General features: G+C 36.1%; 1 protein-coding gene across 1 annotated transcript; it reads right to left on the bottom strand.

The window, feature by feature from the left end:
• Positions 1-277: 277 nt before the first annotated feature.
• On the bottom strand, positions 278-15,529 carry LOC122344783. Its single transcript, XM_043238352.1, has 19 exons — positions 15,434-15,529; positions 15,205-15,288; positions 13,908-14,018; positions 13,219-13,763; positions 13,000-13,100; positions 11,792-12,129; positions 11,608-11,681; positions 10,637-10,806; positions 9,942-10,029; positions 9,260-9,445; positions 8,380-8,456; positions 6,376-6,584; positions 5,190-5,738; positions 4,089-5,062; positions 1,862-2,020; positions 1,494-1,730; positions 1,266-1,406; positions 1,024-1,149; positions 278-903 (listed from the first exon to the last, which is right to left on the bottom strand). Exons 4-19 carry the CDS (start codon positions 13,675-13,677, stop codon positions 757-759), a joined length of 4,035 nt encoding a protein of 1,344 aa, XP_043094287.1. The 5' UTR covers positions 13,678-13,763; positions 13,908-14,018; positions 15,205-15,288; positions 15,434-15,529; the 3' UTR covers positions 278-756.
• Positions 15,530-17,340: the final 1,811 nt, after the last annotated feature.

The raw sequence follows: 17,340 nt of genomic DNA on the forward strand, positions 1-17,340 counted from the left end.
GTTTCAGAAAAAAACCCCACCATAAATGCTGCAAAGAATGAAATATATTTCAACTTGACTGCACTGAAGTTTAACATACGGAAACTCTAGAATAGATTTTTAAAAATCGTTATAATTTTTTTTTTTACGATGAATTAAAGACAAGTCTAAATTAAAGAAAGGATAAATTCAATCTCACAAAACAGCTTCACCATTTATATAATGTCATCTCAGAATCATCAGCCAGAAAGAAATATATTGCATACAGATAATGAATTTATTTAGTTTTTGGTATTTTGATGTTTGTTAACAACCATTAAGCACATTTTGCCCTGAAATTCTCATTTATGTAATATATCCATAATTTTTTTTGCAGTTCCCATTGTTCTCCATCATATTCTTATTACTTTAATAAAGTGTTACTTTAAATCCATTACAGTAAACAAATGAGTGTGATGCACTATTTAAAGTGAGCAGATATTAAAATACAAACAATATTATGACATATAAATACTCAAAAATGTAAACAATATCTAAAATGTTGAGAATTTCCATAATGAATTTTTTTTTCATTACTGTAATTGCAAAAGTGGTAAAGATTGGAAATGTGTTTAGTTGCTATGAACATTTCATAATGCAAGAAAACTGCACTAAATGGTCCAAAAATGGGTTTTATGGGTTTATGTTCTTCAAGCAAAATATAATTAGTGAAATGTGACTCTGACATACTCATGACAGGATCTGTCCCAAGATTCACCCAAAAAGGAAACTTGACTTTTAGGTTGAAATGTGCATATGATTTAGGGCTAATATTGTGTCATCCAAAAGAAAACTGAAAATCTCCTCAGTCAGATGCATTTTCACAGTGTACTGGTCAGCACTGTAGTCTAGCCAACTTCTCTCCTCGTTATGAAGTTCCTGAATCTAGAAATAGATAAAAAGATACAATTAGGCGCTTTCAGTTTTAACATTTACTGCAATCTTAGTTACACCAAGAAATTGTAACAAGTAAGTATATTATTATAGGAGTGCCTTTACACACACCAGTATAAAGTCCACTCTGTCTCTCTTGGCGTACCAGTATTTGCACAGTTTTTGGAGCATCTCTGTCATCCGTTGCTCGCCTCGCTCTAAATTCAGAATTTTCTGTATCTCTTTTCTCACGGCAGCCTGCAAATACCATTAGATTACTGTAAGTGTTTTTTAAGTACTTTCATCAAAATGGTATTTCAAGAGAAAAAAAAGAGACAATTTTGCATCAATATTATTTTTGCAAATTGCTCTACCTTTAAAAATGTGATGGAAATTTGACTGCATTGCAGAGCTGAGATCACAGATCGATCATCTGTCTTCTGGGCGGACTGTTTTGTCCTTAGCAGATCGCCCAAGATCTCATGAAGTACATCGGATGTTAACTGAAAGATCACCTGCAGTGTAAAATGAATAAGGTTTAGACCAGAGTTTTGTTTCTCTCATCGAGCTCATTTGTTACGCACACAATCATATAGACTAACCTGCCGATAACGCTTGCGACTATCATCGTCAAATAAATAGCTTGGTGTTTCATAAAGGTCGAGAGTGTCTTCATTTGCTTGACCACACAGAATCTCCACCGCTGTGTCCACTAATCTGTACACAATGCCGTCTTCATGGGGCGGCACTTTTATCTTTGGTGGCGTGTCGGGTTGGGCCTGATGCCACTGATCCAAGACACATGGCATAAAATGGCCATCCTCACCCTTTCTGACCTCCTAAATATCAAAGAGAAATGTGCAACAAAAATGACATATTTCAGCGACTCAAATTTCATGCACAGATATAATTTTACAGAGGTATTTTATTCCTCACTAACGCTAATTCTACAGTTGTTTTGACAACTTACAGTATCCGTAGAGTGATTGTCATGCAATGCTTTAATCCTTTGTCTCTTTCTATTATCCTGAGCACAGTGAACTCCATCTTTATCCAGCTCTTCTGTCAGCTTAGCATCCTCATGATGTCTGTTTTGAAGGAGCTCATTATGATGGAGCTCAAAGTCTGTCTGTAAAATACAGGTGCTTAGTGATATGCTGTAGATGCCATATGCTATGGTAAAATTTGTGAAAACAATAGTTAGCCAAAAAAATTCTGTCATCATTCTTGTATTTTAATACCTGCCCTAGAATAAAGAGATATATTTATTTCATAAGCATATTCAGCTCAATTATGCGGACATATCGCTTGAGATTACACATTATAATTAAAGTTTATTTAGAGTACTACTTATGCACAATTCTTAATATTAAGCATAAAATGTGTTCTTTAACATCACTATCGATGATGATAATATCTTTGAATAGTCATAGTCTTTAAATGCGAGATATTTAAGTACACTTTTTTGCACAATCAAATAAGTGTATCTTTTATTGGACTTAATTAATTAGACACAATTAAAGTGCAATGCAAAATGAGTTGTTCAAATTTAGCAGACTTTAGGTTTTTCAGTTCATTATACTAAAAGTACAATTCCAGGATATTTTTTATTAAGATTATACATGTGTAAATGTATTTGTAGTTTACTCAGCATTTAATAAATGAGCTTCAAAAACATTACACTATATTCTAAGTTTCTGAAGCTTTCTGTTGAGTTGTACATAGGTTTGTGTGAGGAACAGATATATTTTTAGTTTATATTTTAGCTTACCAATACATAGTACACTGTAATAGAATGGAATAATAGAACAGAAAAATAAAAATGACTGTAGACTGTAATACACTTAAAAATGACAATAAGCCCAATAGTAGGTCAGGGGTAAAGCTATGTTATATACAGCAGTAAAGCACTGCACAAGGATTATGTGTCTTGTAACCGACTGTATCATGATTTGTTAGTTTTTGTGGTACTAAATGTTGTTTTTTTGAGGCTTAACAGCCTCTGGGCATTATAAATTATACTGTTCAGAAGCTTGGGGTCAAGGTTCTTTGAAGTCTGCATTTATTTTATCAACAGTCAACAGTGATATTGGGAAATATTATTACAAATTAAACCAAGTTTAATGCATTGGTAGCCCCAGGGCTGTGAGGGGCCCCTCAGTCAATTAGCTGCAGGGCCCCCTCAAAGCGCAGGGCCCCTGGTGACCACACCATTTGCTCCACCCAAAGGATGGCCCTGGGTAACACTTTAGTATAGCGACTAGTGCTGTCAAAAATAGACAAAAATATGTTATGTTTATATATCAAATGTAATTATATATTATATAAATTAAATGAGTATAAATATGTACTTGTAAATATTTTCCAAATACATACTGTATGTGTATTTAAATATATAATATAAATATATATTATTTAAACAAAAAACTAAAATGAATCACTATTAATAGTTTGATAGCACTAATAGAGAAACGATTATCACTGTTAACTTTTTTTCTTATTAGCATGCCTATTAATAACATACTGGCTGTTCATTAGTACTTATAAAGCAGAAATTCTGTAAGGCCATAAGCTAATCCTAACCAATGCCTAAACATAACAATTACCTTACTAACTAGTAATAAACAGCAAATTAGTAGTTTATTGAGGGAATAGCCATAGTTAATGTTTTGATAACAGACATCCTATAACATATTTCTGCAACATTTTCTGCATACCATAGCAGAAATGAGAAACATATTACGTATGAAATATGGATTTTCTTTTGCTACAGGAAGCCTTTATTCACCCCCAGACATGTTTTATTACAGATATGTGCACTTTATTTCATGTCTTCTGAACTGTTGACAACAAACACTCGCTCACCCCCTATTGTAAGGCTTGGATTTGATTTGATTCATCTCAAAGAAGAAGGTCACATAAACCTTCAAGGGTGCTTCAAGGGTGAGTAAATATTCTAGTAATATGCATGCTAATAAGCGGATTTTTAAATAATATATATTTTACGAATGTTTTACTGTCAAATAAAACACTAATCTAAAAGTTTTGAATATAAGTGTATGTACTTTCACTATATGCAAGAAAGCTACATATGTCTTATCATCTCATTTTGCATTCCACAGGAGAAAGAAGGTCAAACCGGTTTGGAATGACATTTTTAAGTGAACTATTCCTTTAAGTGTTTGGTGTTTACTTACTCTTGGTAAAGGCATTTTAAAAGCATGTGAAAGTTTTCTTGCTCCATCTGACATGTCTTCCTGAGGTTCCTTTTGCCGTGTGCATGTGGTGATTGTAGTTATGGTCAAATCTCTTGGAGGACAATGACTAAGTTTATGTCTTTGTCCATCTGTCGACAATCCATCCTTCTGTTGTTTATCTCTCTTTGCCCTAGGCTGCTCCTCATCTGAAAAAGGATCTTCATCCACTCCAGTCTCTACATCACTACTATGTTCTCTGTGTATGGGAGCAATGTCCTCGGCTCTCACCAGGACACAGTGGCTTTTGTCACAGCTGAAATACTTCACACCTCTAAAAGTTCCATTGTGGTTTCCATTAGGGGCGTCTAAAGCAACACCAGCCCAAAACCCATTCGCAAACGCTGTGAGCCCTTTATATTTCAGCACACCCGGTCTGGAGTTACACACAAGAACTCTGTCTCCAATTTGAAAGGAGGACAATGGATCCGAGATTTCATTTCTTGCATCTTCAGGAAGTGAGCTAGTGTACTCCGAACAGTCGTTTTCCTCTGCATCCTCACACAGAGCTCCATTAGTATCATCGTTTACATCTTTTTCCCTCAGACTGTTAGAGTCTAGACTCTGAGACTCTGTTCTTTTCAGAGAGAAGTCCACAGGGAGAGGAGGGAAGTTCTCGCTGTTAATTGAGAAATCTTCTACAGAATCAGGTGGAGCTGGAAGTTCCTCCTCACTGGTCCATGTAATAATCTCAAAGGCAGGAGGAGGAGTAGGACAACCATAGCTGTCAAGACCTGATGCCACTCCACCTTTAACAGATGGAGGGAGTTCTGCACTTCCGTAAGATAAAACCTCATCTACAGGAGAGAGAATTTCTGACAGGGTAGACTCTACGGTCGCTTGTCTTTCGTAACACGGCGGTATACAGTGTCCTTCCTGTTTATTGTCCAAATCATCTGGTACCACGGTGTACTTTTCTGCAAAAAGCTAAAGAGCAGCTACTTGCTTGAGGTGCTTCAATCTTCTCCTCATCTTCTTCAGACCAAGCGAGTGCTTCACTATGAAATGAAATTGCTTCTGACTTCTCATCTATCTCAGACAGACTGACATCACAAGATGCACTATCCTCAGCCTTTCTGATTTCCACACTTACTGCTTCCAGAATTAAGTTTTCAATAAGTGGATTGTCTGTGATGGTCTCATTTGTACACGCCTGAGATTTTTGTTCAGGAAACTCATTGGTTTTATCAGTTTTGGGGTATGAAAGAGATGACTTCCATTGCACCCCGGCATATTGGTCACAGATATTGTGGTTGTTGTTCAGCGTCAGTCTCTGATTGTTCTGTACATTTAGAGCTGTGGTATCTGGTGTTGTGCTGCCATGGACCACGTTTTTTGTCTTTATGTCTTCTTGCTCCTTGGGTTTAAGATGGCTCTTCTTAGAGTCCAGTCCGAGATCATCCTTTTTTTCAGATGACAAACTGGACACTATTGGGGCTCTGAGTGAATCTGAATGAGGTTCACATTTGAGTGTGAAATGCTGGATATTTAACACCGGCTTCATTGGCACTTCAACTGGATGTTGTGGTCTTTCTCTCTGGAGTTTGCTGGTGTCCTCATAAAGCGGTTGTGCCTTCTTCTGAGGATCTTGTTCTGAAAATGTGATCAAATATTCTATACTGTCAAAAAAACAATATTAATGGATACCCTAATTTGTAACCAATCCTAACTAATAATAACAATAATTGCAGTCCTTATTCAGATCCTGTCTTCAAAACTGTAATTGATATTGTGATCTTAATTCATTCTAATGATTGATTAACAAAGCTAAAATATTTTTGATTCCATTAGGACTGGTTCTGATTCCATTTTTTTCTTTTACTTTCTTTGACATTGTAGCTGTTTTGCATTGTTTATGTCCAGTCAGATGCTATAAATGCCACAGTAAATCTGTATGAGCATTGAGTCATTCTGCTCACAGCATGAGTCAGCAGAACTAGACATACTGTAAATCAGCAGTCACAATAAATTGCAGTACGCTTAATAACAACAGAAAGACATATATCAAAGAGAAAACTGAAAAAGTAAAGTCAGACTGTATGCTCTCTTCCTGCTTTCCTTTACTGTCTGAAATGAAGATGAAGCCTGATAACTAAGTGTTTTAATAACAGATACACTGTCTTCATGGAAAGCTTGAAAACGCAGAACCCTCTACCCACCATTAACTTCAGATCCTGATATCAAAGCCTTCACAGGGTCATGCTGACATGAAGTGCTTCCACCTTCAGACTTGCTGATTCCTTCTGGACTGATAAGGTGAAGAGAAGCCTGGTTCTGTCGGCTGTATCTGTGAGAGGACTGGCTGGAGGATTATTTGATTCTGCGACTTGCAGAATATCCTGCTCTGCTGGGACAAATTCCACTTGGTTCCTCTTCCTTCCCAAAGTCCACACTTCATCTGATGACAACAGCCTCCTCAAACCTACCTTGCCCAACAAGCTGAAGCAAAACAATCAACAATACATATTATTAGGTTATAGGTTCATGTCAAATCGTTTACAGGGGTGTAATAATCACTAATATTTATTTGTAAAACTTGAATATACTTGATAAAAAATAGGTTCTAAAAGAGTTTTTGTAGTGATAGAATATAATCTTTGAAAGGACCTTTCAAATGAACATTCGAGAAGAGTCTGAGATGCTTTTTTGTGTTTTTTTAATATTCGTCATCCTTTCCTATCAAAATGCTTGCTATGAAAATCGAACCGGTCCAACTTTTCTATAATGGACAAAAGTTTTGGAGGCAGTGTATATAAATATAATGAGGTTGTATTTATTTTTGGGGTTGAGAATTTTGGGCTTAGTGTGCGAAGAGTGTGAAGATTTTTTTTGTAATCTGAAGAACATTTTTGTTGTTTATTCAACATTGTCTCTTGTTTATTCAAAGCTGTAATTAATTCATTCATTTGATTATAAGGTTATAAGCACATAAGCAAATGCTATTTTAATCTACTTCAAAAAATATTCATTATTTAGTTAATTGCCGTTTGTTAATGTACTAACAATATTTGATTGAAATCTCAGATTTCAGACCAAATCCTAAACCAGCTTTTCCCCAGTGCACTTCTGTGAAGTGGAAAGTTCCATAATCTTAAATAGTCTTCACAAACCAATGATAAAAATAATCTTTATTTTTCTGTATGTAAATTAATAAATGCTGTAAGAGTATTGTTAATGGGTTAATTCATGATACCTAATAAACTAATGTTAACAAATTGAAGTCTTACCCTCATAATTACAACATCAGTTAATCTTTATCCCAAATGAAAGAAAAGCCATTTTCTGAAATATAAGATCTAATAGACGCTTAGAAATTATTAGCAATTTTGTGCAATTACATTAAGTGAGGACTGAGGCTTTCGGTCTCAAACAGACTCCTCAGTCTCCATTCATTCATTACTTGGAAAAAGTAAACAATATACTTAAATATTTAGGATGTTCATTTTTAAGTTAACTACTGCTTTGATTCTCTGTATTAAATTATATAACTGACACAGAACTAATGCCTACTCATGCAAATGGAGAGAGAGTGAAAGAGCGAGAATCAGAGAGAGAAATGCCGTCCACCTACCCTGACCTGTTCATGACTGGCATACTGCCATCACAAAGGGGCTGAGTCATGAGCAAGCAGCCAGAGGAACAGTAGACTGTCCTCCTTCAGGTCCCCTGTGAGACGCTGCTGCCACTCCCCAAATATCGTGTCAACTCGCAGTTGCAGTCGAGCCGGTGGCTGAGAGAGCAGTCATCCTGCATCTCTCTCTACAGCTATGCCCTCTTTTATTCTCTTTAACTTCCTCCTGCTTGCTTTACTCTCTCTCTTTCATCGAGTAAGTCTCTCCTCCCATCCAGCCTCCCCTCCTCTCTCTCTCTCTCTCTCTCACTTTATCTATCTCCACTCTATCTCACCGATTTCCTTCCTTTTCTCTCTCTCTCTCGCTCTCTCTCTCTCTCTAAGGGTAATTACTCTGAGTGGTGCATCCAAGACAGACAGTAAATGCTGTAGATAACAAGCTCATGATAGACACACACTTCTGCCATGTCTCCTCCTCTGCTGTGTGTCATGCAGGATTTGCCAGACAGTAAGTGGTGCACTGCAGTATTTCCTCTTGAGGTGTTACTCTACATAAATGTGTTGGCACTGTCTCTGCTTACTGTATATGGGAAACAAGCATCCCACTACTCCTCTGTGTAAGTGTATGAAAATAAATGATGGAATAATAGTGATCAGACTTGCCTCCCTTCTTCTCTTGGTGCTTTATCTGTGCTCCTAGCATCTGGCTTAATCCCAGGCTGCATAACACCCTCTTCTTCCTGCAAAACATCAGCATAAAGATCAGTTCTGCTATAAATGTAGCATCCAAGCATTATGGGAAATTATCACATGATTTTTGCACTCCTGCTCAGTTCATCATATTATCGCAGCAACAACACTGTTGCATTTTGGACTTTGTTTAAGTCAACGTGGAATCAAATTGCGAATTTAACGCCAGCTGGGATAAAATTCTATAATAATATAGAACTTTTCTTTATTATGATCTGGCTTTTGTTTGACTTGAATCTTCTGAGATATATTAAAAAACACAAAATAACAAAAAGTCATTAAAATGTAAAGAACACAATCAAATTAAATGAAAACAGAACAATGAATATTAATTCAAAATATTAATAAAAACTCTGTATAAATATATCAGCTTTAGAAGCACAATTACCTAAAATATTAAGTCCTGTTTTCTGATAAATGCATCATAATTGAGCCAGTTTATATTTTTATGTGTCTGTTAAGAAAATCAACAAACTTCTAAATGAAAACAAGATTCATTTTCCTAGATGTTTGATTTTGTATCAAATGTTGCATCAGATATGTAAGATTTAATAAAGTTGTCCTTCTAATCAAAATGCAATTGCTCTATTTCTCAAAAAACAAACAAACAAACAAAAAATTGTTTGATTTCACCAATCCCTTTTTCAACTTATCATATAGAGTACATGCATAGTTCATACATTCAATCCACAATTATTTTGATATTTACAAGAAAAAAAATAAAATGAGGAAAATTAAATTCTTCTGGTCCAAAAAAGCCTTGATTTACTTTAAGGCCATTCTGAGACACTACCAAATAACTGGAAGTGTTGTCCTTCTTGGTGATTCCATTTTTCTTTGGCAGAGTCTGTATTAGCAGAGCTTGTCTTAAGCCAACAGCTGACTGTTTGATATGAAGAATGTCTCTCTGATGATGGAGAAGCAACCGTCTCTGCTGCTGGCCTGATCTGTACGTGTTTCGCCAGGAATGGATCTCTGCCTAGCATAAAAAAAATCTGCATAAATAGAGTACTATCTATACAATCTGTTATGTCTTATGCTAAGGTTACATTTATCGGACCAAAAATACAGTAAAAACAGTAATATTGTGAAATATCATTACAGCTTAAAATATGTTTCGTTTTTTTATGTCATAATTATGTGATTGCAAAGCTGAATTTTTCAAGAGTCTTTTTTTTTTTTTACAAACCACACCACAATATATATATATATATATATATATATATATATATATATATATATATATATATATATATATATATATATATATATATATATATATATTTTTTTTTTTTTTTTTTTTTTTTTATAATAAAATAAAACAAAACGTCTTCTGCTTACTGCTTACTTAAAAAATATTTATTTTATTGATTTAGAAATGATGATTTAAAATGCACTGCCAAAATGTATCAATTTAATGCATTTTAAAAGTGTTAATGTTTTACAATGTATTGACCCCAATCTTAAAAAGTCACCTGCTCTCGTTGGAATCTGTGAATTACTTCCTCCTGCTTCTGCTTGAGCTCCGTGAAAGCAAGCATATCATCTTGTGCAGTTCCGCGACTGATGAAAGATGTGTTATATAGCAATATGCACAAAGCGACTGCAACAATAACAGCAGTTTTCCAACCTTACAAATTTGCCCACGTGAATAAGTGTTAACAAAAAAATGATCTGTCTTGAAATTATGAGGAATAACATATATGATCATTATGATACAGAATAAAATGCACATTGCACTTCCAGTGCTGGGTGGGTCGCCTAAAAATACTTACTAAATATTTAGCAAAATGTAATCATTTCAAGTTAACACCATACCTCAAGGCTGCATATGCAGATAAAATAAAGAAAAAGCTAAAATACACAACGACTGTACTACTGAATCAAAGGCTGAACATGCTGAACTCGAGATGGTGTTGTGAAAGGTGCCATTTGCGCATGTGATAATCAGCAGCCTGATGTGATAATAAGGTTCTGCCATTGCTAACACAATGTTTCTTTTCTTATACACTCTGAGTATATTTATCCTTTCCTTACATCCTGCTAATAACTCTCATTTTTTCACTAAGTGCATCAGTAATCTGATTACATCCTTTCATAATGTAACTTTAACAGAATCGTTTTTTGTATTGTGATCACGTAACATCACTACAAGTCTTCTGTTGCTCACTTTCTGCAGTGCTCCAACCAGTCGAGCTCAGCTTGGGTCTTCTCCCGGAGCGCTTTCTCCCTGAGCCTGAAGAGTGCGCTGTACTGCCGTGCCCTCAGCTCGTCTTCCCTCAGGACCCGCCGGCTCTGGGCCAGGGAGAGGTGGCTGTACAACTCGCTCAGCTCACTCCGCTACAAATCGCATTAATAGAGGAGCCAGACATAAATGCGCGTTCAATACTTTGACAGAAACTTGCCTTGCATGGCCTTTAGTGCACATTTGCAATTTGTAACTGAGCTAAAGACAGTCAATGGTATACACTGACAGTGTATTTAAAAATTGTATTGACTAAATGATTATACCACATTCATTTTGCATAGTGTTACTATGTATTTTGAAGGAAACCATGATACTATCATGATGCGTGTTAACAAAAAAAAATAGTAATAATAATAAACAAAAAAGAGGAAAAAAGAAGGTCCCCTTAAAATGTGAATTTACCTTTAAATTGTTACATATCTAGAGGGATGATAACTCATCAGTGTTATTAATAAAACCAGCTGTTGTGTTTTGAACATTTTGTAAAATTATATTTTTGCATATTCATATATACAGGCATATAAATATTTATTTAATTGTCCATGTTGAATTTAAAATATCCCATAAAGACAAGACTATGAATTTAAATGCAATGAATTGAATGTTTCTAAGACAAAAATTACACAAATCTTTACACACAAAAGAAGACATTTTTTATTGTCCTACACCAACACCTAAACCTACCCTTTACAGGAAACTACTGGCATTTTTAGATTTTCAAAAAATCTAATCATGTATGTTTTATAAGCTTGTTTCCTCGTGGAGACCTAAAAAATGTCCCCACAAGGTCAAAATTTACTGGTATTCCTATAATGTGATAAATACCAGGTGCGCTCACTCACACACACACACACACACACACATTCTTAATTTAATGCAATTTTATTGATCACCTTGCTTGTGGAGTCACTGCTCTCACTTTGCTCTTCCTGTCCTTTTTCTGTCTGGTCAATCTGTGCTCTGCAATCTGCAACAAAATGATATATAATGATAGATATTTAAAATGATACATATATACATATATTAAAATAAGAAGTATATTCTTTGAGAGCAATAAACTCTGGAGCGCATACATACCCACTCCATCTTTTTCATCTTTAATCTTTTTTTTAATCGACACTCTTTCATGTCTGTGGTTTGTCTCTATGTCTGTATTCGGAGCCGCACGTTCAGACAAAGTTTCCCTTTTGGCTCCACAGATGCCCTGTCCAGCAGGTTGTGACTGTCTCAGAGACCCTTTGTGGTCTGTGATTCGCAGCCAGGCTTCTTCATCGTCCATGTTTGTATCTAGAGCACTGATGGTCTTCCTGAGAGCCTCCTCTCTGTGTCTGTGAGTTGCCAGAGCGTGTTGAGCCCACTCTTCCTCAGCTGCACTCACAGGACTGCCAGCTTCACCCAGATCCACCCGCTCGGCTCTGCTGGTTCAAAGATGGCAGATGTGTTAGGAACTCAAGTACTATCGGACTGAGAATGAGTGACACTATCATGCATAAAAATGTGTTGTTATTGTTCTAAAATGCAAATAAACTAAAATAAAATTACATGAAAAACATATTTTTCTAGATACACTATCAAAGTAATCTAGGTTATTGAATGTTTTGAATTAAGTTTTTTTAAAAAAAACATGTAGAGGCAGCATTTATTTTAAAAACAATACAGTGAAATAAATATATATCAACATTTGGAGTGGATCAAAAACGTCAATTAACACACCACATATTTTGGTATTGGTTTTAGTTTTTAACTTTGATGAAAGGTCGATCCACTTTGACTACTTTAAACGTTGACTACTGCATATATGTGTACGTGCACGTATATCATTTGATTGATTTCAGAGATGGCAAAGCTTAAAAGCTGTTATTGCTTTCATTTTAATTAAATGAAACCTTTATAGATGTCTTGTTGTTGAAAGAAAAGTAGTGCTTAATTAAATTGTAAATGTTATTGAATATCTAGTGTCACAGTAGCCACAAAAAAAAACATTAATTTACCAATCAGAATACCAAGTGATGTTCCTTGAACATCAACAAAGCATACTAGAATGATTTCTAAAGGGTTTATTTATTGCGATTCTACATACTGTTTCCCATACTTCGTCTCAGTTTAATTCACTAACAATACCGTAGTTTTATAACTGAATTGCTCAAGAAGCACTGCGTGGTGTTTCACGCCCACATACTGTACATTTGGCCACGTAGTATCCATTTCTGTGATTGAAACGCTTTAGCTCAATACTGCCCTCTTGAGCTTGAGGGAAGGTAGAGTGGGCTCTGCAGTGGACTCACACTGTCACACTTTGGTTCTGTCTAGGAAAGACAGACAATTGTTCTTCAGTTGTGTCAGCTACATGAGCACATCTCTCCTTCTCCTCGGGACTGCCTCTGTTCTGTGTAAGTGCACATTTACATTTCATTGTTGCAAGAGCATGAAGGTGGTAATCCTTAAGATGTCTAGGTAAGAAGATTTGCTTTTTTGCTCTTTCCAGACAACATTCATTTACATACCTTGTACTCCTGTTGCTGTTCTCTCTTGGCCCTGTGGAGCACTTGCCTTTGTTTCTTAATTACTTCATGCATATTCCTTTGCTTCCTCTCGTCCTCTCGCTGTGCTTCTTCCCTCATTTGCAGCACCTTTCTCCTTCTCTCAGCGGCCTGGTGATGCATATATTCCTGCAGCCCTTGGATATTATGTCTAGGTTGCCTGTTTGATTTCATTTGGCCTTCGTTTTCTTTACCTGCAACTAGTGGTTTTGTCGTTTTTGTAAAGTTGTCGTTTTTAGCAAATACTTCTGAGGTGGAATTGTGCGAGTAATGATTTCTGTGTGCCATTGGAACTGCTCTGACGGGGCATGAAGAACCTGCACGGCTTTTGAATGCCTTTCCAGATGCTGGAGAATACAACACTCGAGCCTGACATCTCAAGGGGCTGGGATGCTTCTTAAATGAATTCTCGTGCTTTTTCATTTGGTTTGAACTAAGGTTTCCGATTGTCTGAGCGTTCAAAACAGCCAATTGTTCAGAAGCCTTCGTGTTTGACCGGTCTTTCTGATCTGTAAAGAAAATGCATCCGTGAGAAGTGTGCAAATTTAAAATAAAAGAAGGAAAACGCAAAGGTGCTAAATATGATATAAGCATGCATTAGATGCTGAGTCTGATTCTGTGTGCCCACTAAATGCAACTGAATTACGGCCTACCCTTAATGCTGACTCTTTCAGCCTCTGAAACAGCACTGCAAGGTGAGTTCAAAATTAGTTTCACAAGCCCTTGGGCTTTCCTCCAGGCGGATATGTACGTAGAATGCTCTGCTGCGTGGTTAGAAAGGAAAAGAAATGCAAAGATTGTACCTTTTCTCGTGGTACAGTAGCTTATTCCTGACACAGCTGGTAGATTTAAATGAATAGTTCACCCAAAATGAATTTTTGCTTGACATTTTCTCAGTCACAGGCCATCCAGTTTGTAGATTGTGCTTTTAAGCAATTAAGCAATGACTTGATCACCAGTGAATCTGATAAAAACATCAAACTAATCCACAAGACTCCAGTCAATCAGTAAACTTCTTGTGAAGCGAGAACCGTGTGACAATTTAAAGTTAACATGATGCAACGGTGGACTTGTTTCTCACAAAGACTCTTTAAAGATCTTAGAAGGGCCATTCGAGAGCATGTCCTGATTTTGCTGAGTTCGACGTGTTCGCAACTGATCAGATTTGAAGAACCAGTTTATAATTTTTGTGAAGTTTAGGCTTACAATCCGTGTTTGGTGTTTTTAGATCAGTATCATTCATCTATAATTAAATATGACTTTAGGCTTTACTCATAGGTAAGGTGAGGTTTAGGTGTATAGATATGTTCAAGGCTAAATTTTAGGATTAAAATGTTGTTTCAGGGTCAACAAAATATGTTGACCTAGGAACACGCAGAACTCAGCAAAATCAGGATGTGCTCTTGGATGGCCTTACAGTAAGAACATTTTCGACAAATTTTCATTTTTGGGTGAACTATTTCTGTAGTTAAAGGGCCAACTTTGCAATTTACAGTATCTACACACATATTAGGATACATATTAGTGTCTTCCCTTGTGAAAAAAAGAAGTACGCTTTATTGTATTGAATGTGCACTTGTACTTGTGCATATAATGAGTATATAATGTATTTTTATTTAATTGTAAATGTAAATAATTGCATCTGAGCCATTAAATTCAGTTAGCATTTAGGTCATTCATATTCTTTAAATATATTTCTTTCAAATTAAATACACTTCTTAAAAGTATAAAAGTACTGCCCGAGTGACAAGCTATTGTTTCGCAAAAAGGTGACGTTTATAAAAAAAACCATTTCCCTGAGAGTGTAGTTTTAATGCTTAATTGATTTTTTTTCTATTCTCTTACGCAAGCCGTTTAGTAGGCCAAGGTGCCTTGAAAGCTCCGAGATATTTTTATTTTACATTCTGGGTCAGGAAGCAATATATTAAATAGTTTCCTCACGGGTCTCACCTCGGAGATCAGATCTTTGGTAGCCGGCGATGGGTGAAAAACAGCTTACAGTGTTTTTTCTTACAGCCAACTTAACTGCACCTTCTAGCAGAAGAGATTACATCAAAAAACTTAATTCAACACAGACCGTCACATCATCTAACCCATATCTGTTACCTCTGTATCTTTTTAAACACAAGTCCATGCTTTTGTAATTGCATGTGTCATAAAGTGCAGTGACAATGCAGACCTTTGTTTGCCACCCTGCAAACTTTTCTGCTAAGGTGCTGTCGATCTTTCTCTTTAGGTTCTGGAGTTCGACTTTCTCTCCTCGGTTTCTGCTGGATCTCCATTCGTAGACTGCGTAAGGCTTTGGATGTAGGTACATTTTTCTTCAAAAGCTCTGCACAAGATAGTGAGTCTAATTTCGGTGAAAGAGTGTCATCTTGTGGAAACTTTTGGCAATGACTCACAGTCTGCAGAACCCGAGTTGCCTTTGTAGTGTTCGTTTTGGGTTTGTTTGATAAGTGCTCTTTGCAAAATCCTTTTTGCACAGATTTATTTGGATCAACTATATTTAAGGAGTCCAGGAGGAAAGTACTTCCTGGATGTGGCACAGCGGATGAGTCACACTCTGGCGTGATCCTAACTTGCCTGAAAATGAGATTTTAACACTTCATACAAAACCCCCTCGGGAATAGAACATTTCTTTAAACATTAATCGAAGTATAAAAATCAAATATTCACCTGTAGTGGAATGTATCTAAAACACTTGAAGCATGCATGTTTTGCAGCACTTGTCTTTGCGTGCAGTGTTTCTGAAAAGAAAGCAATACATTCACACAGATACACAAAAATATATAGAATTTATTATAGAATCCGATACATTCTGTAAGTCATACAGACAAAAATATTCTATGACTGTAAAGAATACATTTATGAATGGTTACTTCCATTTCATATGCTTGCACTTAAAGAGTATACTGTGTATTTGATATAATGTTTTCATAACCAAATGGTTATACCTTTATATGTATATTTTTTAATAGCCTATTAAGGAGAAATTAGCCCCATTCATCCACGATATCAATTATAACACTTTCTCTATGGCAACCAGAGCGTGCGCCGAATACTCTCTAATATCCATAAAAGGCATTTTACTGTTTCTTATACCCCATAGGTTTTAGCATGATTTAGGCCTTTTGTTTATTAGTTCGAATCAATCACGTCCAAACACCAAAAAATATGTTATGTCTATAGTCATAACATTGCCCAAGTGGCTGGTTTTATATTGTTGCCTATAAGCAACGTCAATTATTAGACCGAGTTCAACCCGAAGCCCCGAAAACACCAGCAAGCAACACAAACATTAGAATAAAATGCTATATAATCAACTATATTTAACAAAATTAAGCCACCCTACCCTTAAATTTGGAGGCTCACGGTCATTTCAGCGTCTCAGTGGCAGTTTTTTGTTTACATTAAAGCTCCTAGTAACAGATTGAACTCGATAAAGGAGGTTATGAACACTGGCGCTGAATGGAGCGCCAAAACTACACAACAACTAAGGTAAGACTCTTTCTGCAAGACCCGCGTTGTGTCAAGTAGCCTGTATCTTAAGGTTCAATGTCCATTGCTACGAATACAGAATCAGGATATGCTTCTGAGTAGCATTTTGTAGTTTCTTAACACACCTAATTAAGCTTAAGATGATTTAGTAAAATCATGATTTGAAAAAAGGCATGATTTGTCTGACATGTATGTAAAACAAAAATACAAAACGTTACTTTAAAGACAAAGCTCAATAACGTTTAGCAGTGATAATAAAAGGCATCTGATTAGGGGGAACCCAGGTGCACCAGTGCAGGCATCCTGCTTGCAGTCATGCTGGGTGCTTCAACAATCGCGCGCTCTTGCCCTTCCAGCCATTCAACATTAGCACAGGATCTATTTTCATATAATGTCAAGTAATTCCACCTTTCTAATTTTGGGTACACTAACATAGCATGCTCTCAAATAGACAGTGTGATGCACTTGTTCGTGCAGTGTTTTAACACATGCTGGATCACATTGTTTGTTGAAACAGGAAAGTTTGAATCTATTTATGATGCCTTTGTGTATGCTTGCCGAATGGACAGGTATGGCTCAGTGGCTTTG

Source organism: Puntigrus tetrazona, chromosome 5 (assembly GCF_018831695.1).
Source record: "Puntigrus tetrazona isolate hp1 chromosome 5, ASM1883169v1, whole genome shotgun sequence".
Taxonomy (NCBI): Eukaryota; Metazoa; Chordata; class Actinopteri; order Cypriniformes; family Cyprinidae; genus Puntigrus; species Puntigrus tetrazona.